Source organism: Diabrotica virgifera, chromosome 8 (assembly GCF_917563875.1).
Source record: "Diabrotica virgifera virgifera chromosome 8, PGI_DIABVI_V3a".
Taxonomy (NCBI): Eukaryota; Metazoa; Arthropoda; class Insecta; order Coleoptera; family Chrysomelidae; genus Diabrotica; species Diabrotica virgifera.
The window spans coordinates 200,707,893-200,727,783 of record NC_065450.1 but is presented as its reverse complement, the minus strand read 5'-3'; the positions used below and the strand labels follow the sequence as shown (position 1 = coordinate 200,727,783).

General features: G+C 34.7%; 1 protein-coding gene across 3 annotated transcripts in view; it reads right to left on the bottom strand.

Annotated features, from left to right (window-relative positions):
* Positions 1–19,891, bottom strand: part of LOC114328250 (histone-lysine N-methyltransferase EHMT1) — an 88,619-nt gene that overhangs the window by 30,106 nt on the left and 38,622 nt on the right. Inside the window, exons 9-15 of one of the 3 annotated variants that reach the window (XM_028277047.2) lie at positions 16,790–16,918; positions 16,438–16,644; positions 12,937–13,196; positions 10,487–10,737; positions 8,756–8,931; positions 6,271–6,318; positions 773–3,218 (exon numbers count right to left, since the gene is read on the bottom strand). In XM_028277047.2, the coding sequence (XP_028132848.2) occupies positions 3,071–3,218; positions 6,271–6,318; positions 8,756–8,931; positions 10,487–10,737; positions 12,937–13,196; positions 16,438–16,644; positions 16,790–16,918 (1,219 nt within the window). In that variant the 3' untranslated portion in view covers positions 773–3,070. Of the gene's footprint in view, positions 1–772; positions 3,219–6,270; positions 6,319–8,755; positions 8,932–10,486; positions 10,738–12,936; positions 13,197–16,437; positions 16,645–16,789; positions 16,919–19,891 lie in introns of those variants that run through there. The other 2 variants (XM_028277049.2, XM_028277048.2) reach the window with 2 other exon arrangements.

Genomic DNA, 19,891 nt, shown 5'->3' with positions numbered 1-19,891 from the left:
TGCAAGTCCGTCTTGCATGGCATATTTCTTGCCTAGCCTGACCTTTTTACATCAGAGCTATTTCTGTGCAATTTTGGAGACCACTTTCATTGTTGCCAACAGAAGAAATATATCAAAATATTAACTTTAGATATTTCACTTGGAAATTTCAGTCCATAATTAAATATATTCAAATATATATCACAAATTATTACATCCAATAAATACCATTTAAACTTACACAATAAGATTAAGTTTTTTTCTAAACTATAAATTTTGTCATATTGGCAACATGAATTTTGACAGGACTTGCATCAAAATAGCATGAAAAATAGAACATGTTTTCGTCTAGCACAGGAATTGCATGGAAATAGCGCGTGGGCATGCACAGTAGCGTGATCTGTCTTGGATGGCTCTTGCCTAGCATGAAAATAGCATAACGTAAAACTGTCTTAAGAAATAACTCATCTCATAACGGTGGATGATCCATCACACCAAATTTACGTTTTATAGTTATGGAGATAGTTATATATTATAGTTATGTTAACTTTAACGCAAACGTTAAAAATAACTTCGGTAATTCATCACACGGCTGAATATTATGACATTATTACGTCATAAGTAGTCAATATTATGACATTATTACGTCATAATCACATTTTGTGTCAAATGTCACCTGTCAAATATCCTGTAATTCGTGAGTTGTCAACAATACTTGATATTACAGACTATATATTCACTGATACTGTGTATGGAAGTCTTCCAGGCAATAATTGTAAAAGTAAAAAACAAGAAATAATAACATTTTATTTGTAACTCCACTTTTACATAAAGCAACAGCACCATATAAATAAATAACTTAGTCACCTTAAGAACTATAGAACACATTTTGTTTTCAAATTTGATTTGAGACGAACAATTGGGTAAATATATTGCTTTGGGCACGAAGTAGTTCATATATTCGAACAAATTTAATTCTTTTATCGAAAATACCAAATAATGAGATAAATAAAGTAGGTAATAATACTCTTATAGATAATTGTACGGTGATCATTCAATGTCTGGACCCACAAAATCTGTATAATACCACTAAGGGCCGGTATTTCCAACCGCACTTAAGCCAAAGCTTACTTTAAGCCTGCGCTTAAGCTTAGTTGCCTGTATTTCCACTTCAATTTGAGGCTTAAGCGTAGGCTTAAATCAAATTATTTTAAGCTCGCGCGGGAGTTGGTTTAAGCCTTTGCTTAAAATTAGTTTTCTGTTTTTTTATGTTATTTCTATAGATTAATAATTATAGAGTTATTTTGAAAACCAACATTTGCGTAATAACGTTATTATTAGAACGAATATTAAAATTCTTACTGCTTTTGGAAGGTGTAGGCACTTGAAAATTATTTATTTCTACAATGCTTGGTATATTTATTTTACAAAAGTAAACTTACAGCTGGTTCCAAAAAAAAAACTGATACGACTCTTAAAGCGTATTTTGTAGAAAATTGAGCAGTGTATTTTGAAGGATGACTACTTATTATTTACATGCTGTCACTGTCACTGCCAAATCTTAAAATTTGTCAGATAACTTATTCTTTCAACCCAACGAACTGTCAAAACTGATGGAATCGCCATGAAGTGAATTTAAGTGGCCCAGGATGAGATAGAAGATAATCAGGTAAAGGAGGGAAGATCATCGCCATCTTTCGTAAACAAACAAATTGAAAGTGTTAGTCAGGTACGTCAGGGTTGCCAGATTGGGGTATTTTCCCACAATTTTGGGGTAATTTGAAAGCGTATAGGGGAACTTCTCTAAGCAGAAATGGTTGGGAGATTTTTTGGGGTGAAAATTATGAATGATTTTAAGGGGTCATAGAAATGTATATTATACTCTCATATAATCGAAGAAGATAGGACATATGAATTATTTCCAGGGCTCTCTGTTGATAAGTAGTATAATTTTTGTTTACTGTTCTCTACATTTGACTACTAATTTATTAAAATGCGGCAAAAAGTTAAACTTGAGTGATTTGAGGGAATTTCAGTTTCTAAGTGGGGGATTTATAAAATCACATCTGGCAACTCTGGTTGTAGTTGTAGCAAATTTTACCTGAAAAATTCTCTGTCTCTCTAGGACCTCTCTCTTGTATGTTGGCGCCAATATCGCTTCACTGTTTGAACGCGACGGGGCCATTCCATCAGTGTTGACAGTTCGTTGGTTCAACCTCAAAAAATGGCTGTTTGTTTGTTTATTTTATAATTTGTCTGTCATAATAAATATAATATAATGTCAGACCTATCATACACTACTCAAAATGATCAAATCTTACTAAGAGTCGTATCAGTTTTTTTAACAACCAGCTGTACGTCCCAATTTGGCATTTTAAGGAATATATCCAATAAACAAAATTACAAAGACGGATCTATTGCTTATGCAAAATAACAATAAAAAATATAACCAGAGAAAATATAGACAATACATGAACAACACATGTACCATGTACACAAAATTAAGTGAAGTAAATGACACCAAATACTATTGACTGTAATACATACAACTCTTGATATTTCCCATTAATTTTGAGGAAGCAAAAAAATAGCGCCATCTAGCGGTATGAGTAGGATAACCAGAGCAATCTAACCTTACATTAATAAAATTGCTTTATTATTGTTTTTGTATAAGTGTTTGAACTATTTTTATTTTAATTTAATTTAGCAAAATTAGCTCGTTATTTAAAAATTTATAAAATTAAATTTGAATGTTTACGTCAAATTTTACGTTGTCAAAACGTAGTCAACTCAAGCCGACAGTGGCGCTAGTGGCAATGTGCTTCCAGATTTCTGTGGGAGTTGGATGTATTACAGTCAATAATATTTGATGACACAGATACAGATGACAAGATAAAATTAAATGTCAACAGTAGTGGTTTTTACCTCAGAACAGTTAGTTCTGTCATTTTAACGTATTCAGAGGTACCAAACCAATTAAGGAAATGATGGAAATACGGCACCCAACTTAAGCTTGGTTGTTTAAAATTTGTAAGGCCCTGTTTCCAATTTGTAAAAACATATGAACCACCTAGTATACTGGAATGATTTATTAACTAGACAAACTGTCGTCGTCCTTTAAGTTAATGTCGTCAATCAGACGTTTAATAGCTTCATTAGAATACCTGCATTCATCAGATCCACACTGGCACGAAAACACTTTATACTTAGCCATCCAAAATTTTTGGCCGTAATCGAAACTAAAAGATAAAATAAAGTATGGTCAATGGGGTCTTCTCCATAGACGTTTATATTAACATACAGTCCGTACAATATAGATACCGTTGCACGTCATTCGGGTCATAGCACGTGACGACACATGATACCAACCGTGACCAGACACCTCGTACCGCGACAGTTCGTAACCGGACAATTCGTAACAGCGACAGTTCGTAACGGCGACACTTCGTAACTGCGACAGTTCGTAACTATACAAATTCGTAACGGACAATTCGTAACGTCCAAATTGAATTATTATGTTTATTTTTGTTAACGTGGAAACTAACTGTTATTACAGTTATAATTGAAATTATGTTTATCAATTTAACGAATCAGTATGGATAAACATGTTTAAAACATTTTATATGTGTTTCAGAATATTTAAAAGTCTTTAAACATAAACAAATATATTTAAATAAGTACATAGAAACTTTTAACATTATTTTTAAAATTTTATCACTTTTATTGTTCCTTAAATTTGCATATACCTAGACAAAGGAACAATGAAGCACTTAATTCCTGAAATCTTTAATCTGACAACCGTCTTTAGACATTCCAAACTTTTTAAATAAACATTTTGTAAAGGAAAGATTATAATTACCTGTTATTATAATAAACCTTGTGATTGGTAATAGCTTTGGGGCATTCAATCAACGGTTATAGTTGATAAGAGGGATGGCTTGTAATACTTTAATACTTGGTTTAACTACTTTTATTATATTCTGAAACACGAAATATGAAATGCCTTAAAAATGTTTATCCTGATACTGATTCGTTAAATTGATAAACATAATTTCATTTATAACTGTAATGACAGTTAGTTTCCACGTTAACAACAATAAACAGAATAATTCAATTTGGAGGTTACGAATTGTCCGTTACGAATTTGTATAGTTACGAACTGTCACCGTTACGAAGTGTCGCCGTTACGAACTGTCGCTGTTACGAATTGTCCGTTACCAACTGTCCGGTTACGAACTGTCGCGTTACGAGATGTCATGGAACAGATACCAACACGAAATATTTAAGTCGTGGGTGTGTTTCTTTTTAGAATCGTTTAGCTGAATACACTGGAATTACAGCCACTAGACATATTTTATTATATACGCGTAGAAATAATATTGGAAGATTTTTATTAGTATATATTTAAAGAAACATACTCTAACTTGTTTCATTTAATTTGTATAAGTGGAATATAAAGCCTTTTTATAAAGCACACTTGTTCGGATTACACTCTAACTGCGATCGAACAAAGGTGACATTTTGGCTAAAATTGGTAACATTTATTTGACAGTTCCGGTATTGACACTTCAGATTTGTTTTTATTCTTTACTATAAGTATTTGTTTAATTATATTTCTCTGGCCCCTGTGAATAAGCATATAAGTCAACAAATTATCAAAACTTCGATATTATGTACTTAACGTTAAGAGGATCGGTACGTATTTTCGGGTGCAATGCTATTCAAATGGGGATTCATTTTTTTCGAATCCTGAGAAAACTAACAAGTATTTTTGAAAAATTTAAACGCAGAATGAAAGATTACGTTATTAGCGAGGGCCGAAAGTCCCTGAGAACTTCTATAATGTTTATTTTAATAAGTTACAGGGGTAAAAAACTAAGAGAAAATTTAGTGTGATTTTTAATTTCAAATATCTCATTCAAAATAAACTTTTTATTTATTCTAAGGGACTTTCGGCCCTCGGTAATAATTTAGTCTTTCATTCTGCGTTTAAATTTTTCAAAAATATTTATTGGTTTTTTCAGGATTCGAAAAAAATGAACACAATGCCGTGGTAATATTTTCCAAATCTATCTTTGTCTTACAACGCACTCAGCCGAATATAATATTGTCAGCATATTATATTGTCAGTCAGACAGTGACAATCAGTGACAATTTTAAATATTTGACATTGCATCGGGAATATTTTGAGTTATTGATTAAATATTATTGATATATAGTGTATTTGATAAATAATTGATTTAAGACGTGAATTTAATAAAAAGTTATTTATTGTGTATTATTTGTGGAAGATCCAAGCAGAGAATACATCAGGATAATACTGTAATCCAAGTATTTTGTTGTTAAAGATGTTCAAAACTGTAAGTGTTCCATAAGAACAATATATTATTAAAAAATCACTTTAACACTTTTCCTCTTTTCTCGATTGAGTAATAGTTTTTGTTGTACAAATAAATTATTACAATCACTGAATACATAGTTAGTGAAAAAATGATCACATTTATTAACTGAATTAATAATTTGCAATTATAAAAATAACAGTTATCCAAGAACATTCAAAAGCCATCTCTTTAAATTAATGATGACATTTTCAAGTAGAATGACATTCTAGTAATGTTTACATATCCATACCAGTGTGAATTTTACTACACGTAATTTGCCGTGTAAAGACAGAAAAAGTAGGGATACACGTAAAATATTTGCGAATTATGTACCCATAGCCTTAAAATGTAATTCCCCGGCCAGTGCATAAACAAATAAGTTCAATATTTTTAAATTTAGAGAATTATGAGCATGTGAATATTCAAACATCTCGAAAATTATGAAACGCAACAGAATAACTAGTCTTATACGGTTTCAACAAATTTTTGCGAATTGGAAATAAGCCGATAAGTACAGTTATTTGCTTATTCACCACGCGATTTATCGGACTGGGTTCACTTGAAACTTCTATAGTAGGCATTTTATCCATGTTATAAATCTGTTTAGTTTCTGTCTATCTATAACAGTTGGAATTATATTGTGTTATTTCGAAAATACCTAAATCAGTTTGTTTTTATAATTATTGGAATAATGAACAAGAGAACAGCATTCCTAAACCAAATGCCTTCATAAACCAACTTATAGTAGACACTCGTCGGTATCTACGATAATTATAGACGATCAAAGAGGTCTGAATTCACCCAAAAATAAATGGTCAGAACAAGATTTAAATGAAATTGTTGCACATATCCGAAGCTTGCCTGCATATGAGTCATTATTGTAGACAAACAACATCTAAATTATACTTACAATCTGATTTGACTATCGCCAAAATGTATCGCCTTTATAAAGAGAACACTGAAATAAAAAAATTTGTTTTAATGACAATCTACTCTACAAAATTCCATGAACTAGGGCTCAAATTTAAAAAGCCCCAAAAAGATACGTGTTTTAAATGCGATAGTTTAGCAATTAAGATATCATATGCAGAAGAAACTGAAAAGGAAAACTTAATCTTAGAGCAGAAAAAGCATTACGTAGCAGCTCAAGAAGCGTATAACGCAAAGCCAAGTGATAAAACTTTGATCCATAAATGATCCGACAACTGCAGTATTTGCTTTTGATTTGCAACAATGTTTGCCAACCCCTTATTTGAAAACATCCATTTCATTTTACAAACGGCAACTCTGGACCTACAATCTAACTGTCCACAATTTAGTTACTGGTATAGCTACTTGCTATATTTGGAATGAGTCTGTTTCAGCCGGAGGAGGAAATCAAATTGCCTCATGTTTGTACCGACATCTTATGGATCTTCCATCAACCATAAAAAGAGTGTGTTTATATTCGGATACATGCCAGGGCCAGAATAATAACAGTCACGTGTCAGCAATGTTTATGAGCGTTTTGCAAAACAAAAGTACAATAGAGTATATTGATCACAAGTTTCTTGTAAGTGGTCATACACATATGGAATGTGATGCAGATCATTATGTTATTGAAAAGGAGAAGAAGAAAACTACGATGAAAATTAACCATCCGTATGATTGGGTACAGCTTATAAGAAGCTGTAAACAAAAGAATTCTTTTATAGTAAAAGTAACGGAATCCAACGATTTTCATAATTTGGCAGCATTATTGAAAACTAATTTGATACAAAAAAAAGTTACTGAGAGTGGTGAAAAGTTTCTTTGGAATGATCTGCAGTGGGCACGTTATTCTGCAGATAATTTTACAACTCTGTATTTCAAGTCGTCACTTAATAATGAAGAAGAATTTAAGTCTGTCAACTACAGAAGAAGGGGAAAACAATCAGCCCAGCTTCAACTACTAAAGCTGCATGATGAGCCAGTTCCGATAAGCAAAGAGAAGAAGAAAAACCTTATGGCGCTTTTGCCTTTAATAGATAAACAATTTTGGCCATTTTATCAAGAGTAGTTGTTGGTAGCTGATGTTCCTGACCTCGATCCCGATTTAGTAGAGGTCGATCCTGATGATATTTAGATATTTTTTGTGCTACTTTGGTTTATAATAAAATATTTTTATTACAATTTTGTGAAATTATTTTAGATGTAAGCAAATAAATCATCGCTAAATGGGTGTAATATTGTCCTTTTCATGAACATTTTTCAGTGCGTAACAAATGATATGAAAAAGGGTAAGTCCGTGATAATACACATTTATGACATTTATTCTAACATGACATTTTAGTTAAATCTGACAGTTGTTACATTTTATTTTCAACTTGGAATAAAAACAAATCAAATTTGTTTCTTGCATTTATAAAATGGTATTTTCTTTGATTTGTATAGTCTTATAAATTATACAGATTATATTGGTAATATTATTATCTAATTAAAAAAAATTATTTTTTTTTATTATGGCGCCATCTATCGACAACTAGAATAACTAAAATAAATGTTGTAAATGTCTGTAATCCCAGACGTGCCTTTTTTCTGTCACATACAATTTAATGCGTTAGAAAGAAATCGAAAAACAGTGACGCACTGAAAGATGATCATGAGAAAAAGAATACATATCACTATTTAAGATATCTTGAGTTATGTCAAATTCGCACCTAAAGTACAACCGTGAATATCCGGATAAGTCATTCAATATCTTCTAAAATTTAATTTAATGTAACTAATTATATTTTTATCCAATAATAATCTCTTGTTATCGTCAAAAAAGTGCTTTTAAACGTTTCGACGTTATTCTGCGATTTTGCACAATCCCGTAAACATTCTTTCGGCTCTCCTGAAAAATTTACTAAAGTTGACTATGTGCTTATTCACAGGAGCCAGAGATTTATTGCTTTTATTATTTACTTTAACGTAATATTATAACTTAATTCTTGTTTTCTATTTCTAATGTTTTTATGTATTTACAATGAATATTAATTTGTTTTGTTGTATACTCCACTTCGCAATAATTATGTGATATATTTGATTTAAAACGAATTCAATAATTTTTTGTAATTGGGGAACAATGTCAACTTAGATCTCAGACGTAGATAATGACGTGCAACGGTATCTATATTATATGGACTGTAGACCGAGCAGTGCTTAGAGCTAAGTGACGACACCATCCTTTTATTCGCTGTTCGTTGTATCTGTCTTACATCAAGTAAGTATAGTACACCTCATTTTAGGGAGGGTGAGGGAGATGAGTTTCAGTGTGCTAGAGAAAGACAGATCGAACAACCGATAGAGATCTTGTATAGCCAGCACGCGTATGCTCAGCCTATGTTAATGTATACGTTTATGGTCCTTCCTTGCCGCTGTTACAAACTTACCTCAGTTCTTCTTCTGCGCGGATGTCTCTCAGGGCAAAAAACGCTATTCTCGGGAACCGCACGTCTTGATGATCGACGAATACTTTGACCGGATGCAAGTTGGGTTTACAGCTGTGGTTGATGAACCTCGTTAGGTTGCCATAGAATTTGGCATCTACGCAGAAACTATCTGTATCCTATAACATTAACATAATAATTTTTATCTGGACCTACTAGTGACCTTGAAACATTTTTGGCGCGTCAAAAATGACATGATAAATTTTGTTCATATGTGACACATGCATAACAAATGACCACAAAATGTATGAAACACGTGACAGATAACTTCAAATCATGGAACAAACGACAGGTGGTACATTGACAGATCTTACGACATAAAAATCTAAATTTCAACGATTTGAACAATGAAATGGTTTTAAAAACGTTATCACACGAATATAGAAGGAACTAAATTCACGCTATCGCTTTATTGACCTATTAGTGACCTTCGGACGTTTCTGATACGTCAAAAATGACAAATGACACAAAAAAATTAGGTAAAATATGACGAACAAGTTTCACATGACACAAAGCGCATGAGAACATAAAATAACCAGGAAGGAGTATATGCAAAATGACCTTGAGCCGGGAAGGACGTCGCAAATAGCGACTAGCTGTCAGATTTGCTTTCCATCTCCAGTGACGTACCTTTGAAAGAGGGAAGAAAAGAAATTCTTAACGATTTTATTACATCTTTGATGTTAAACAAACAGCTATAGATCAAGAGCAAATACGTATTAATAAAATATTTTGTTGAAAAGTCAGTTAAATAACATTTTTTTTTATATTAATAACTTCAGTTAATTGATTGCATATACAGGAGCTTTACCAGATGGTACGCTTATGCACACAGGTGATCCAATTCACAAACACCTTTTACATCGTTGGCAAAAACTATGAGTTATCCACGGACGTTCAAGATGGCCTATTCGGTCCGAAACACAGCATAGAAAACGCAACAGCAGTGACACACTAGTAGGCGGGAAAAGTTCGCGCACTATTACGGCGCAGATCGTCGGCCATTTTGCGCGTAGTACCAGACAATGTAGAAAATCGACAGTGTTGCCGATTTGTACATAATTATCAGATTTACTTAACTTTTATGACATTCTGATAATATTAAATATTTTTTAACATAATTTTATACGTATGCCTGTAAGAATTATGTCAATAATTGGGACATAACACAAAATATTGACGATGAATGGCGATTGTATTGTTAATCTTTTGCATAAATTCCAGAAATTATTCAAAAAGAATCTCTCACGAGTAATAAAGTTGGTGACATCGGCAACACTGATGAACTAACACATCACATCACCACTGAGATGTACTACGCGAAAAACGGCGACCCTGTACTTTTCAACTTCAAAGGCGGCATCAGGGAGTGTCCTTGCTGGTTTCGTTTATTATGCTGTGTCCGAAATTTAAGGTGTTGTTGATATATGTCAGACTCCTTCCTGTTTATTTTATGTTCTAAGATGAGAACAGTCACATATGACTTCAGGAGTATGGAAAAAGCGACAGGTGACACATTGACAGAGCCTACGACGTAAACATATAAAATTTAAACGATTTAAAACATTGAAATGGTTTTAAAATCGTTGTATGTAGAATGAAATAAAGTCACGTAAATCGGGATAGAGCGTGAAAGATATTTCTAGAAGGTAGAAAATAATAAAAATCAAATACCTTAGTTCCGAGATCGAAGACAAAACTGTCATCTTCTCTGTGGTCAGCATCACTGTCAGTCAAAATCTCTCCTACATATTCGCATACGAAATGGCCTCTTTCTATTAACCTAAGGGTTTTCACTCCCCAGCCTTTTGAATCAGTCTTGTAAAGTTGAAATCGATGCTGCGTACCTCTTTGAACCACGCGGTTCCTGCAGGTGATCGCATTGCAGGTGCATGTGTCAGAACATTCGAATATTATCGGAGTATCTGAAAGAAAAGCATAGCTGTATCTACAAGTATACATTTTTTCTTGTAAGCTACAATCAACATTAATTCTACGTTGAAATTACTGTCCACGTTGGGCGCCAATATATAACTTTTTATAAGCAATTCTGCTTGTTCATTGGCGGATTGATACCTCTATGGAAAGTTGTCACTTCACCTTGTGCGCGGTCGGTCGATACTTCTTCTACCGATTGGTGATTTAACTCTTGCTATTTTGACCACACGTGTTTCCCCCTTTCTGGTTATGTGGTATTCCATTCTTCTTTTCTAGTTAGTGACCATTCGTTTATACACTGTATGTTATATTTCTTCTAATGTCTTTACTCCTTTTTCGATCTCTCGGCGCATTTCCTGTAATTCTTCTCAGTACTCTCATCTCTGCCGTTTCCAGTAGTCTTTTTATTGTGGCTGTATCGGGTTTTGTTTTTGATGCATATGTCATTATTGGTCTTACACTGGCTTTATAAATTCTTGACTTCATCTCAGTGTTAATATGTCGGTTTCGCCATATAGTGTTATTAAGGCACCCTGCCAGTCTATTTGCTTTTTGTACTTATTTCTCACTTCTTTGTCCAGGTCTTCGTAACTTGACAATGTAATTCCAAGGTATTTTACTTTCATTACTTGTTCGATACTGATACCATCAATTTCTATTTTATATCTGATTGGTTCTTTACGGATTACTATTGTTTTAGTTTTCTGAGATGAAATTGTCATACTGAATTCTTTTGCTCTTATGTTAAATCTGTGGACTAATCTTTGTGCAGACTATCTTCATCTTGGGCTATCAATATTGCGTCGTCTGCATAGCAGAGTATTTTTAATTCTTTGTTTCCCATTCAATATCCTCTTCCTTTGTTTACGCTTCTGATGATTTCATCCATGATTAAATTGAAGAGCATAGGAATCAATGAGTCTCCCTGTCTTACTCCGCTGCCTATATGTATAGGTTCTGTAAGTTGTCCATTTATTCCGACTTCCATTTTGTTGTTTTTGTAGATGTTTTCAATAGTTTTTATATCTAGGGGTACTTCTCTATTATACAGAAGATGGATTACATCTTCGAGTCTTATTCTGTCAAATGTTTTCTTCAAGTCAGTCAGACATAGAAATGCTGGTCTATTATACTCTAGTGATTTCTCAGTAATTTGCTTATGACGAATATTGCATATGTACACGATCTTCCACAAATTGTACAAATGTACAAATTTTCGTTGTAAGTTTTAGGGTAGTATTTAACAAGTTTATACCTCTGCAGTTTTCTGGCTGCTTTTATCTCCTTTTTTGAATAGTAGAATTAGTTCGCTCGTTCTCCATTCTTCCGGTATTTCATTGTGTTTTATGATTTTGTTAATTAATGTCGTTAATTGTTCTGTCACTGCCCCTCCACAATATTTCAGTAATTCGTTTGGTATTCCATCCTTACCTGCAGTTTTTCTGTTCTTCAGCTTTTTAAGTGTTTTCCAATATATGTATAATCTAAATAAAAATCGAAAATAAACAATTTAACACCGATTTAATGATTTTGTTGCCTATTAGTATGTTGATTATAGTTACTTTCGAGTATTCGTTACAAATCGTTACTTTTGTATAAAGTAATCATTTTCAGTATTCGTTACTTTGATTACTATGATTACTTTTGTTACTTTTGTATTTGAGTACCGGTAATCATATAGAGAATCGTATTTCTCAGTAGGTAGGTATTTTGTATAAAGTAATCATTTACAGTATTCGTTACTTTGATTACTATGATTACTTTTGTATTTGAGTACCGGTAATCATATCGAGAATCGTATTTCTCAGTAGGTAGGTTTGTATAGGTATTCCGATATAACAACGACCTTCACCAATCTGTTTAAGGGATAAAAATGATTTGATTACTATGATTACTTTTGTTACTTTTGCATTTGAGTACCGGTAATCATATCGAGAATCGTATTTTTCAGTAGGTAGGTACGAAGGAAGTACGAAGTAATCAGAGTAATCAAAGTAATCAAATTAGATATAATAGTCGTTACTCGCTCTGATACGATTGGTACGAAGTCACGAAGTAATCAGAGTAATCAAAGTAACGATTTGCCTCTCTGTATAGTAATCGTTACTTTCGGTATTCGTAAGTAACGAGTATTTTATAGCGAACAGTTACTTTTTCAACATCACTATTGCCTATGGAACGCTTACCAGAAAACTTGAAATCCATAAAAACCTTCCCATCTTCGTCGTACCAGCACTTGACGGATAATTTGCCGCACAGGCAATCCTCGCCGGTGCATCTCTCGTCGCAGGAGCACCTTTGCAGAGACGACGGCGTCGATTTGATAGCGATGCTCTCGGACGCTACGACGGATTTCGTTATATAAACGTAATCCTTCGGTTCGAGATCGTCGTCAACGGCGTTAATACACTGGACCGGATTGGATTCCCTGCCTTTTGATATGTCCCTAAAAGACTTACGTTTAAAATTGTGCCTAGACATTTGACAAAACATTTACACCTAATATTCCCGCAGAAGCTATTATTTTGACTTTAAAATGAATATTTGCTAATTAAGCTATTATTTTTTTAGCACGCCACTGGTATAAAGATTATTATAAACTTCCAGATATACAGTGATGAGCGCGCTAAGGCCGATATCAGATTATGCGTTTTGACCGGATGCGTTTCCGCCGCATCCGTTGAAAACGCATAGTGTGACAGATCGGTCCGGTTGCGTTGGAAACGGATGCGTTTTGAGTCATCGGTACGCGCTTACAAACTGCACCAGACTAAACGCATAATGTGACAGGTCGGTCCGGTTGCGTTGGAAACGGATGCGTTTTCACCGCATCCGGTCCAAACGCATAATGTGGCATCGGCCTAATAACCGGCAAACGTAGGCTTATCAGTTATCAAACGGAACTTATTGCAGTGTTGTGGGTTTGGCTTTTTTGATAGTGGGATGAATATTGACTCTAGCCAGTCTTGCGGTATTTTACCTGTATCATAAATGCGATTGAATAAAAGGACAAATATTTCGATATTTTCTTCGCTGATTAATTTTAACGTTTCTGTGTAAATTCCATCTGGACGGGCTTTTATTTGTTTTGAGTTACTTACTTACTTTCCGTGTCCGGAACACCAACAACTTTAAATTCTGTATTTCCAATGGTTGGCCACATAGATGGCCCTGTCATTTGCTATAATTAAGTCTTGTTCTGTGCAGGTCTCTCTCATCTCTGTGCATGATAGTAGATGCCGGCTGGTCTGAACCGCGCCACAGTCGCAGGTATCGTCCTCCTGGTATCCCCATTTTTTCAGGTTACTAGCACAACGTGAAACGCCGGTTCTTAGTCTGTTTAGCGCTTTCCAAGTCGGATACGGTAAATTGTGTCCAGCAGCCATTTCCTCCGAGGGAGGAAAATGTGTCGCAGTAGTTGACGCTTGCCATAGGTGTATTCGGCGCGTCTCTGGCGCTTCGGGGATGGATCTTGATGTTTTCAGGAAGCTTTTCCGAGATCTTAGTCTGCTTGGCTGAGTTTGGTGGTCATATAAGGGGTGTCTTCGGTCCGTCTCCTGCTTTTTCCGTTCTACCTCTGACGTGACCTTTCTCCTGATTGGTGGTGGAGCAATTCCAGCAATGGGGTATACCTCTTCGATAGGTGTCGGTTTCAGGCAACCCGATATTATACGGACCGTTTCATTTAGAGCCACGTCGACGTTCTTTGCGTGAGCAGAGTTTGCCCATACTGGTGCTCCAAACTCCGCGGCCGAAAAACATAATGCCAAGGCAGAAGTGCGGAGAGTGTGTGGTTGTGCTCCCCATTTTGTATTAGTTAGCTTGCGGATGATATTATTTCTGGCACTTACTTTCTTCTTAACATCTTGACAGTGGTATCGGTAAGACAGAGTTCTATCCAGACGGACGCCAAGGTATTTTGGCGTCTTGTTGTGTTCCAGCATCTGACCACGCCATTCCACCTCCAGCGACCTTCGGGCATGCTTGTTTCTCAGGTGGAAAGCACATACCTGGGTTTTTGTGGGATTGGGTTTCAGATGGTTTTTATCATAGTATAGAGCTAAGTCTCCCAGGGCATCTGTCAGCTTCACTTCGACTTCATTGAAGGTTCTTCCCTGAGCTGCCACCGCTGTATCACCAGCGTAAATAAATTGCCTTTGTTTGTTGGTGTATGGGTTGGTCGTTGGTGTATATGTTGTATAGAAACGGCGCGAGGACACTTCCCTGTGGTAGCCCATTTTTTTGGTCCCTCCACCGACTGTTCTTGGACTGGAGCGTTACGTAGAAGCGTCTATTCTGGAGGAGACATTTCACTAACCTTGTTAGTCGGAAGTCCTTTGTAGTTTCGTAGAGTTTTGCGAGTAGCCGTTGATGGTTAACTGTATCATAGGCGGCAGTTAGGTCTATGAACGCTACTCCTGTTATTTCCTTCCGTTCAAAACCATCTTCAATATGTTGGGTGAGATTAAGAATTTGACTGCAGCAGCACTTTCCGGGTCTGAATCCTGCTTGTTCTGGAATAATTTTAGTCTCCACATATTCTGCGATCCGGTTCAGTATCATTCTTTCAAAGGCCTTGAAAAGGTGGCACAAGAGAGATACAGGTCTAAAACTCTTTGTATCCGCCGGATCCTTCCCTGGTTTTAAGAGGGCTACCACTCTAGCTTTTCTCCAGATTTTGGGGATTTGTAATGTACGGATGCAGCAATTCATCATTTTTACGAGCCACTCTACGGTTTTTAGTCCAAAGTTCTTTATTTGCTCTGTTCGTATGTCGTCCAGGCCAGCCGCTTTATTATCTTTCATTTGATGGATCGCGCCTCTCATCTCCTCTAGACAAAAAGAGGTACCTAGAACATCTCTTTCTTCGTCGATATTCCGTTGAGCTCTCACCTTGTTCTTTCTTGATGTCGTCTTACCGTTCATTAGAAGATGATGGGCTATCTGATCGGGTGTGACTTCTGTCATGTTGACTGCCGGAGCAGCGGGATCGTTGCCAAGATTCCGAATCAGCTTCCAGGCACGTCTGCTGTTTTGTTTCATGTCCAGACTCGTGACCAGCTTGCACCACCTTTCCGTTCTGTTGGCGGATATCGCATGTAACATTTCCTCCCCAGCCTGTATTGTCGCTTCCGAGAAAGGGTCTTCTTCATATAGCTGTTCGTATCTTTTAAGTAGGGGTTTAGATTCTTCATTGAGCCCCGCTATGTACTCAGTTCGACAACCTCTAGGGATAAATTTCCGTGATACTTGCTTTACGATTTCTACAAATTTATCGTATGAATCAGGGCAAGGTTCTAGCTGGGAAACTTCTTGATCCAATGTTTCAGAGAATTTTTCCCATTTTGCTTTAGTAAAGTTGAACCTTCTCTTGAAAGTTTTTGAGTTTCATTTGTTTTGAGTTGATTAATTGCATTTATAATTTCAGATTTCAGAATTACTGGCCCTTCGTTGTTATTTTCCAATCTTGGTTCTTCTCGTATGTCTTCAAAAAAGGATATATGTCTCGTTTTTTCCTTGGTGGCCGAAAATATTGGATATATCAGTGGCGTACAAAAAATAATCATTTTAACGATACTTCAAACAAAAAACTGTAAATAAATACTTATTGATAAAAAATAAGTTGTTTTAGTTGTTAACTATGTTTTGGTATTACAAAACTAAATTTAAAAATATTTTCTACTTACTCAGCGACTATGTTGGTAAATAGCCTCGACGAAGGGTTCACGAGCGATTGTAGTTGCATATTTAAAGCTATTGGATTGTGGCACATGCCGTCCTCAGGTACACAGTTCAGAGGGGTTTCGTCGTTCTTGTTGACCAAAAATACGTTAGCCCCCCTCGCTAACAATACTATCACGCTATTGTATCTATCTTCTCTAGCAGCTATATGTCTGAAACGAAAGAAAAACTTGCATCCACTGAAATTTTGTCCTCTACAAGAGAATATCCACTCCCAGTAAGACTTGTATCAAAACTATTACGTGATATTTTTGACTAATTATCGATATTATGACGAAAAAGAGGAAAAATACTCACAAGGGTGTCTCTCCATGTGCGTTAACTGTATTTATATCACATCCCCTATTAAGTAACAGCTCCACGATATGAGAACAGCCACTAAAAGCAGCCCAATGAAGAGCCTCGTTATATTCCACATCTCTTAACCTAAAAAAATAACCTCCAGTAAATTACTGATTGTCAAAACAACGGTTTGTGCATTTATAAAGGTAAAAGCTGTACATTATTGGTGTAATAAACTTTCAGTGACGATTTAAATAAAAGTAAAACATCATGAACTGTCAAAAACGACTAGAGATATTATAATAACGCATGGGTGAAGATTCGAATGCTTCAAAATAAATCGATATTTTCTTCCTTTTCCCCAATCTTTCACTTTCTTGTGATGAAAACAAAGATCCTGAAAGTTTCAGCCTTTAAAAAAATTTTTAGAGTTCGCTCTGGATGCCATTATGTTTTTCCCAAGTTTTTTCTCTTTAAATATAATCAAACTAAATTATATTTAAAAGGGTCTAGGAACACCTACAGGGTGTTTGGTAAAGAATTTGCCATAGCTTAACCTCAGGTTCCTGAGGTTAAAATAGGCCGATTTAAGCTAACTTACCTTAGTACAAAGTTTATAATAACCGAGATACAGGGTGTCAAAGTTAAAGTTTTTTTTTATTTATTATTGAATATTTGCTGATAGGTATGAGATAACAACATGAAATTTGGTATGTGGGGTTTTTTGGGTCGAGAAAACTAAATTCCCTATCAAAAATTATGTATTGCCCAGAGGGCACCACATACGCCTTTCAGCACTCATTTATTACGTTCAATTTTTTTTATCCCTCACTCTGTATAATTTTGACATTAAAATTTTTATTCTCCTATTAGTTTTACTTAAAAAAGGTATACGTCTTTCATCTCCCTAAACTCAACCGATTTCGAGATAAACGCATTTTAAATCTGCGATACACCTTTAGCATAATATCATTGTAGTTCCACCCGAAAAATAACTTAAAACCATATAGTCCTGTCGCCAGGGGGGGTACAACGGCCTCCTGTATTCAGATGGACTTACCCAAGTTTTTTTTATGTATTTTGACCTGTAGAACACGAATTTTTTGGGTAACAGTTGATCCGGATGTCGATAAGATTGTTATAAACCGAGAAGTTGAGGAATCACATAACAGCGATTTCTCGCAAAACAAAACATTTTTTTGTATTTTTTGGTCCATTTTAACCGAAAAATGTTCCTACAAATTTTTTCGTAGGATGCATAGTTTTCGAGATATACGCGGTTGAACTTTAAAAAAATCGAAAAATTGGAATTTTTGAACCCGAAAAACTTTTGATTGAAAAATAAAATAGCAATTCTGCTTACCACATTTGAAAGTTCAAGTCAAATTATATCGGTTTTAATTATTTGTATTGCCAAAAATGTATTATTTTATTGTTAAAACAAAGCTATAAACACCTAGTGCTTGAGTGATGTTTCAATGATTTCTCATTTAAAATCGAACGAGAACGTAGAGGAGGTAAAAGTGCAAGCGGGGCTATTTCTAAGTAGCATGCATGAAAACGCATGTATTAGGCACGGGAAACAGTATGTGTTTATAGCTTTTTTTAACAATCAAAAAATAAATTTTTAGGAATGCAAATATTCAAAACAGATGTAATTTGACTTAAACTTTTAAAGGCGGTAAGCAGAATTGCTATTTTATTTTTTATCCAAACGTTATTCGGGTTCAAAAATTGCAATTTTTCCATTTTTTGAAAGTTCAACCGCGTTTATCTCGAAAACTATGCATCCTACGAAAAAACTTGTAGGAACATTTTTTGGTTAGAATAACCCAAAAAATACAAAAAAATGTTTTGTTTTGCGAGAAATCGCTGTTATGTAATTCCTCAACTTCTTTGTTTATAACAATCTTATCGACATCCGGATCAACTGTTACCCAAAAAATTCGTGTTCTACGGGTCAAAATACATAAAAAAAACTTGGGTAAGTCCATCTGAATTAAGAAGGCCGTTGTACCCCCCCTGGCGACAGGACTAATAAAATTATCCAAAAATGTATCGCAACTTTCTTAAAATGGAATTTGCGATGCAATGACATAAATTTGAGAACTGGCACAATTATTATGGTTTCAAGTTATTTTTTGGGTGGAACTACAATGATATTATGCTAAAAATGATGGTGTATCGCAGATTTAAAATGCGTTTATCTCGAAAACGGTTGAGTTTAGGGAGATGAAAGAAGTATACCTTTTTTAAGTAAAACTAATAGGAGAATAAAAATTTTAATGTCAAAATTATACAGAGTGAGGGATAAAAAAATTGAACGTAATAAATGAGTGATGAAAGGCGTATGTGGCGCCCTCTGGGCAATACATAATTTTTGGTAGGGAATTTAGTTTTCTCGACCCAAAAAACCCCCACATACCAAATTTCATGTTGTTATCTCATAACTATCAGGAAATATTCAATAATAAATAAAAAAAAAAGTTTAACTTTGACACCCTGTATCTCAGTTATTATCAACTTTTGTACTAAGGTAAGTTAGCTTAAATCGGCCTATTTTAACCTCGGAAACCTGAGGTTAAGCTATGGCCCATTCTTTACCAAACACTCTGTATATTTATTCGGGGGCCTCATATATCAATTTTTGCTGATTCTAAAGGGTTTTGCTATAATATTTCCTTTCATGGACATAAACTAACATTTTAGCATTAAAATCACATAATTCCAGTGTTTCGTGTCAATTTCAATTTACTAACGTAAAGGGAAACGGAGCAAAATGCAAAATTTTGACGCATGTCAAAATTTTTAATGTGTTTTAAATGTATTTATTTTTTTCGAATCATAAGAAAACTAATAAATATTTTTTAAAAATTTAAACGCAGAATGAAAGATTACATTATTACCGAGGGCCTAAAATCCCTGAAAACTTCTATAATGTTTATTTTAATAAGTTACAGGGGTGAAAATAAAAGAGAACATTTAGTGTGATTTTTAATTGAAATATTTCATTCAAAATAATCTTTTTATTTATTCTAAGGGACTTTCAGCCCTGGGTAATAAAGTAGTCTTTCATTCTGTGTTTAAATTTTTCAAAAATACTTATTAGTTTTCCCA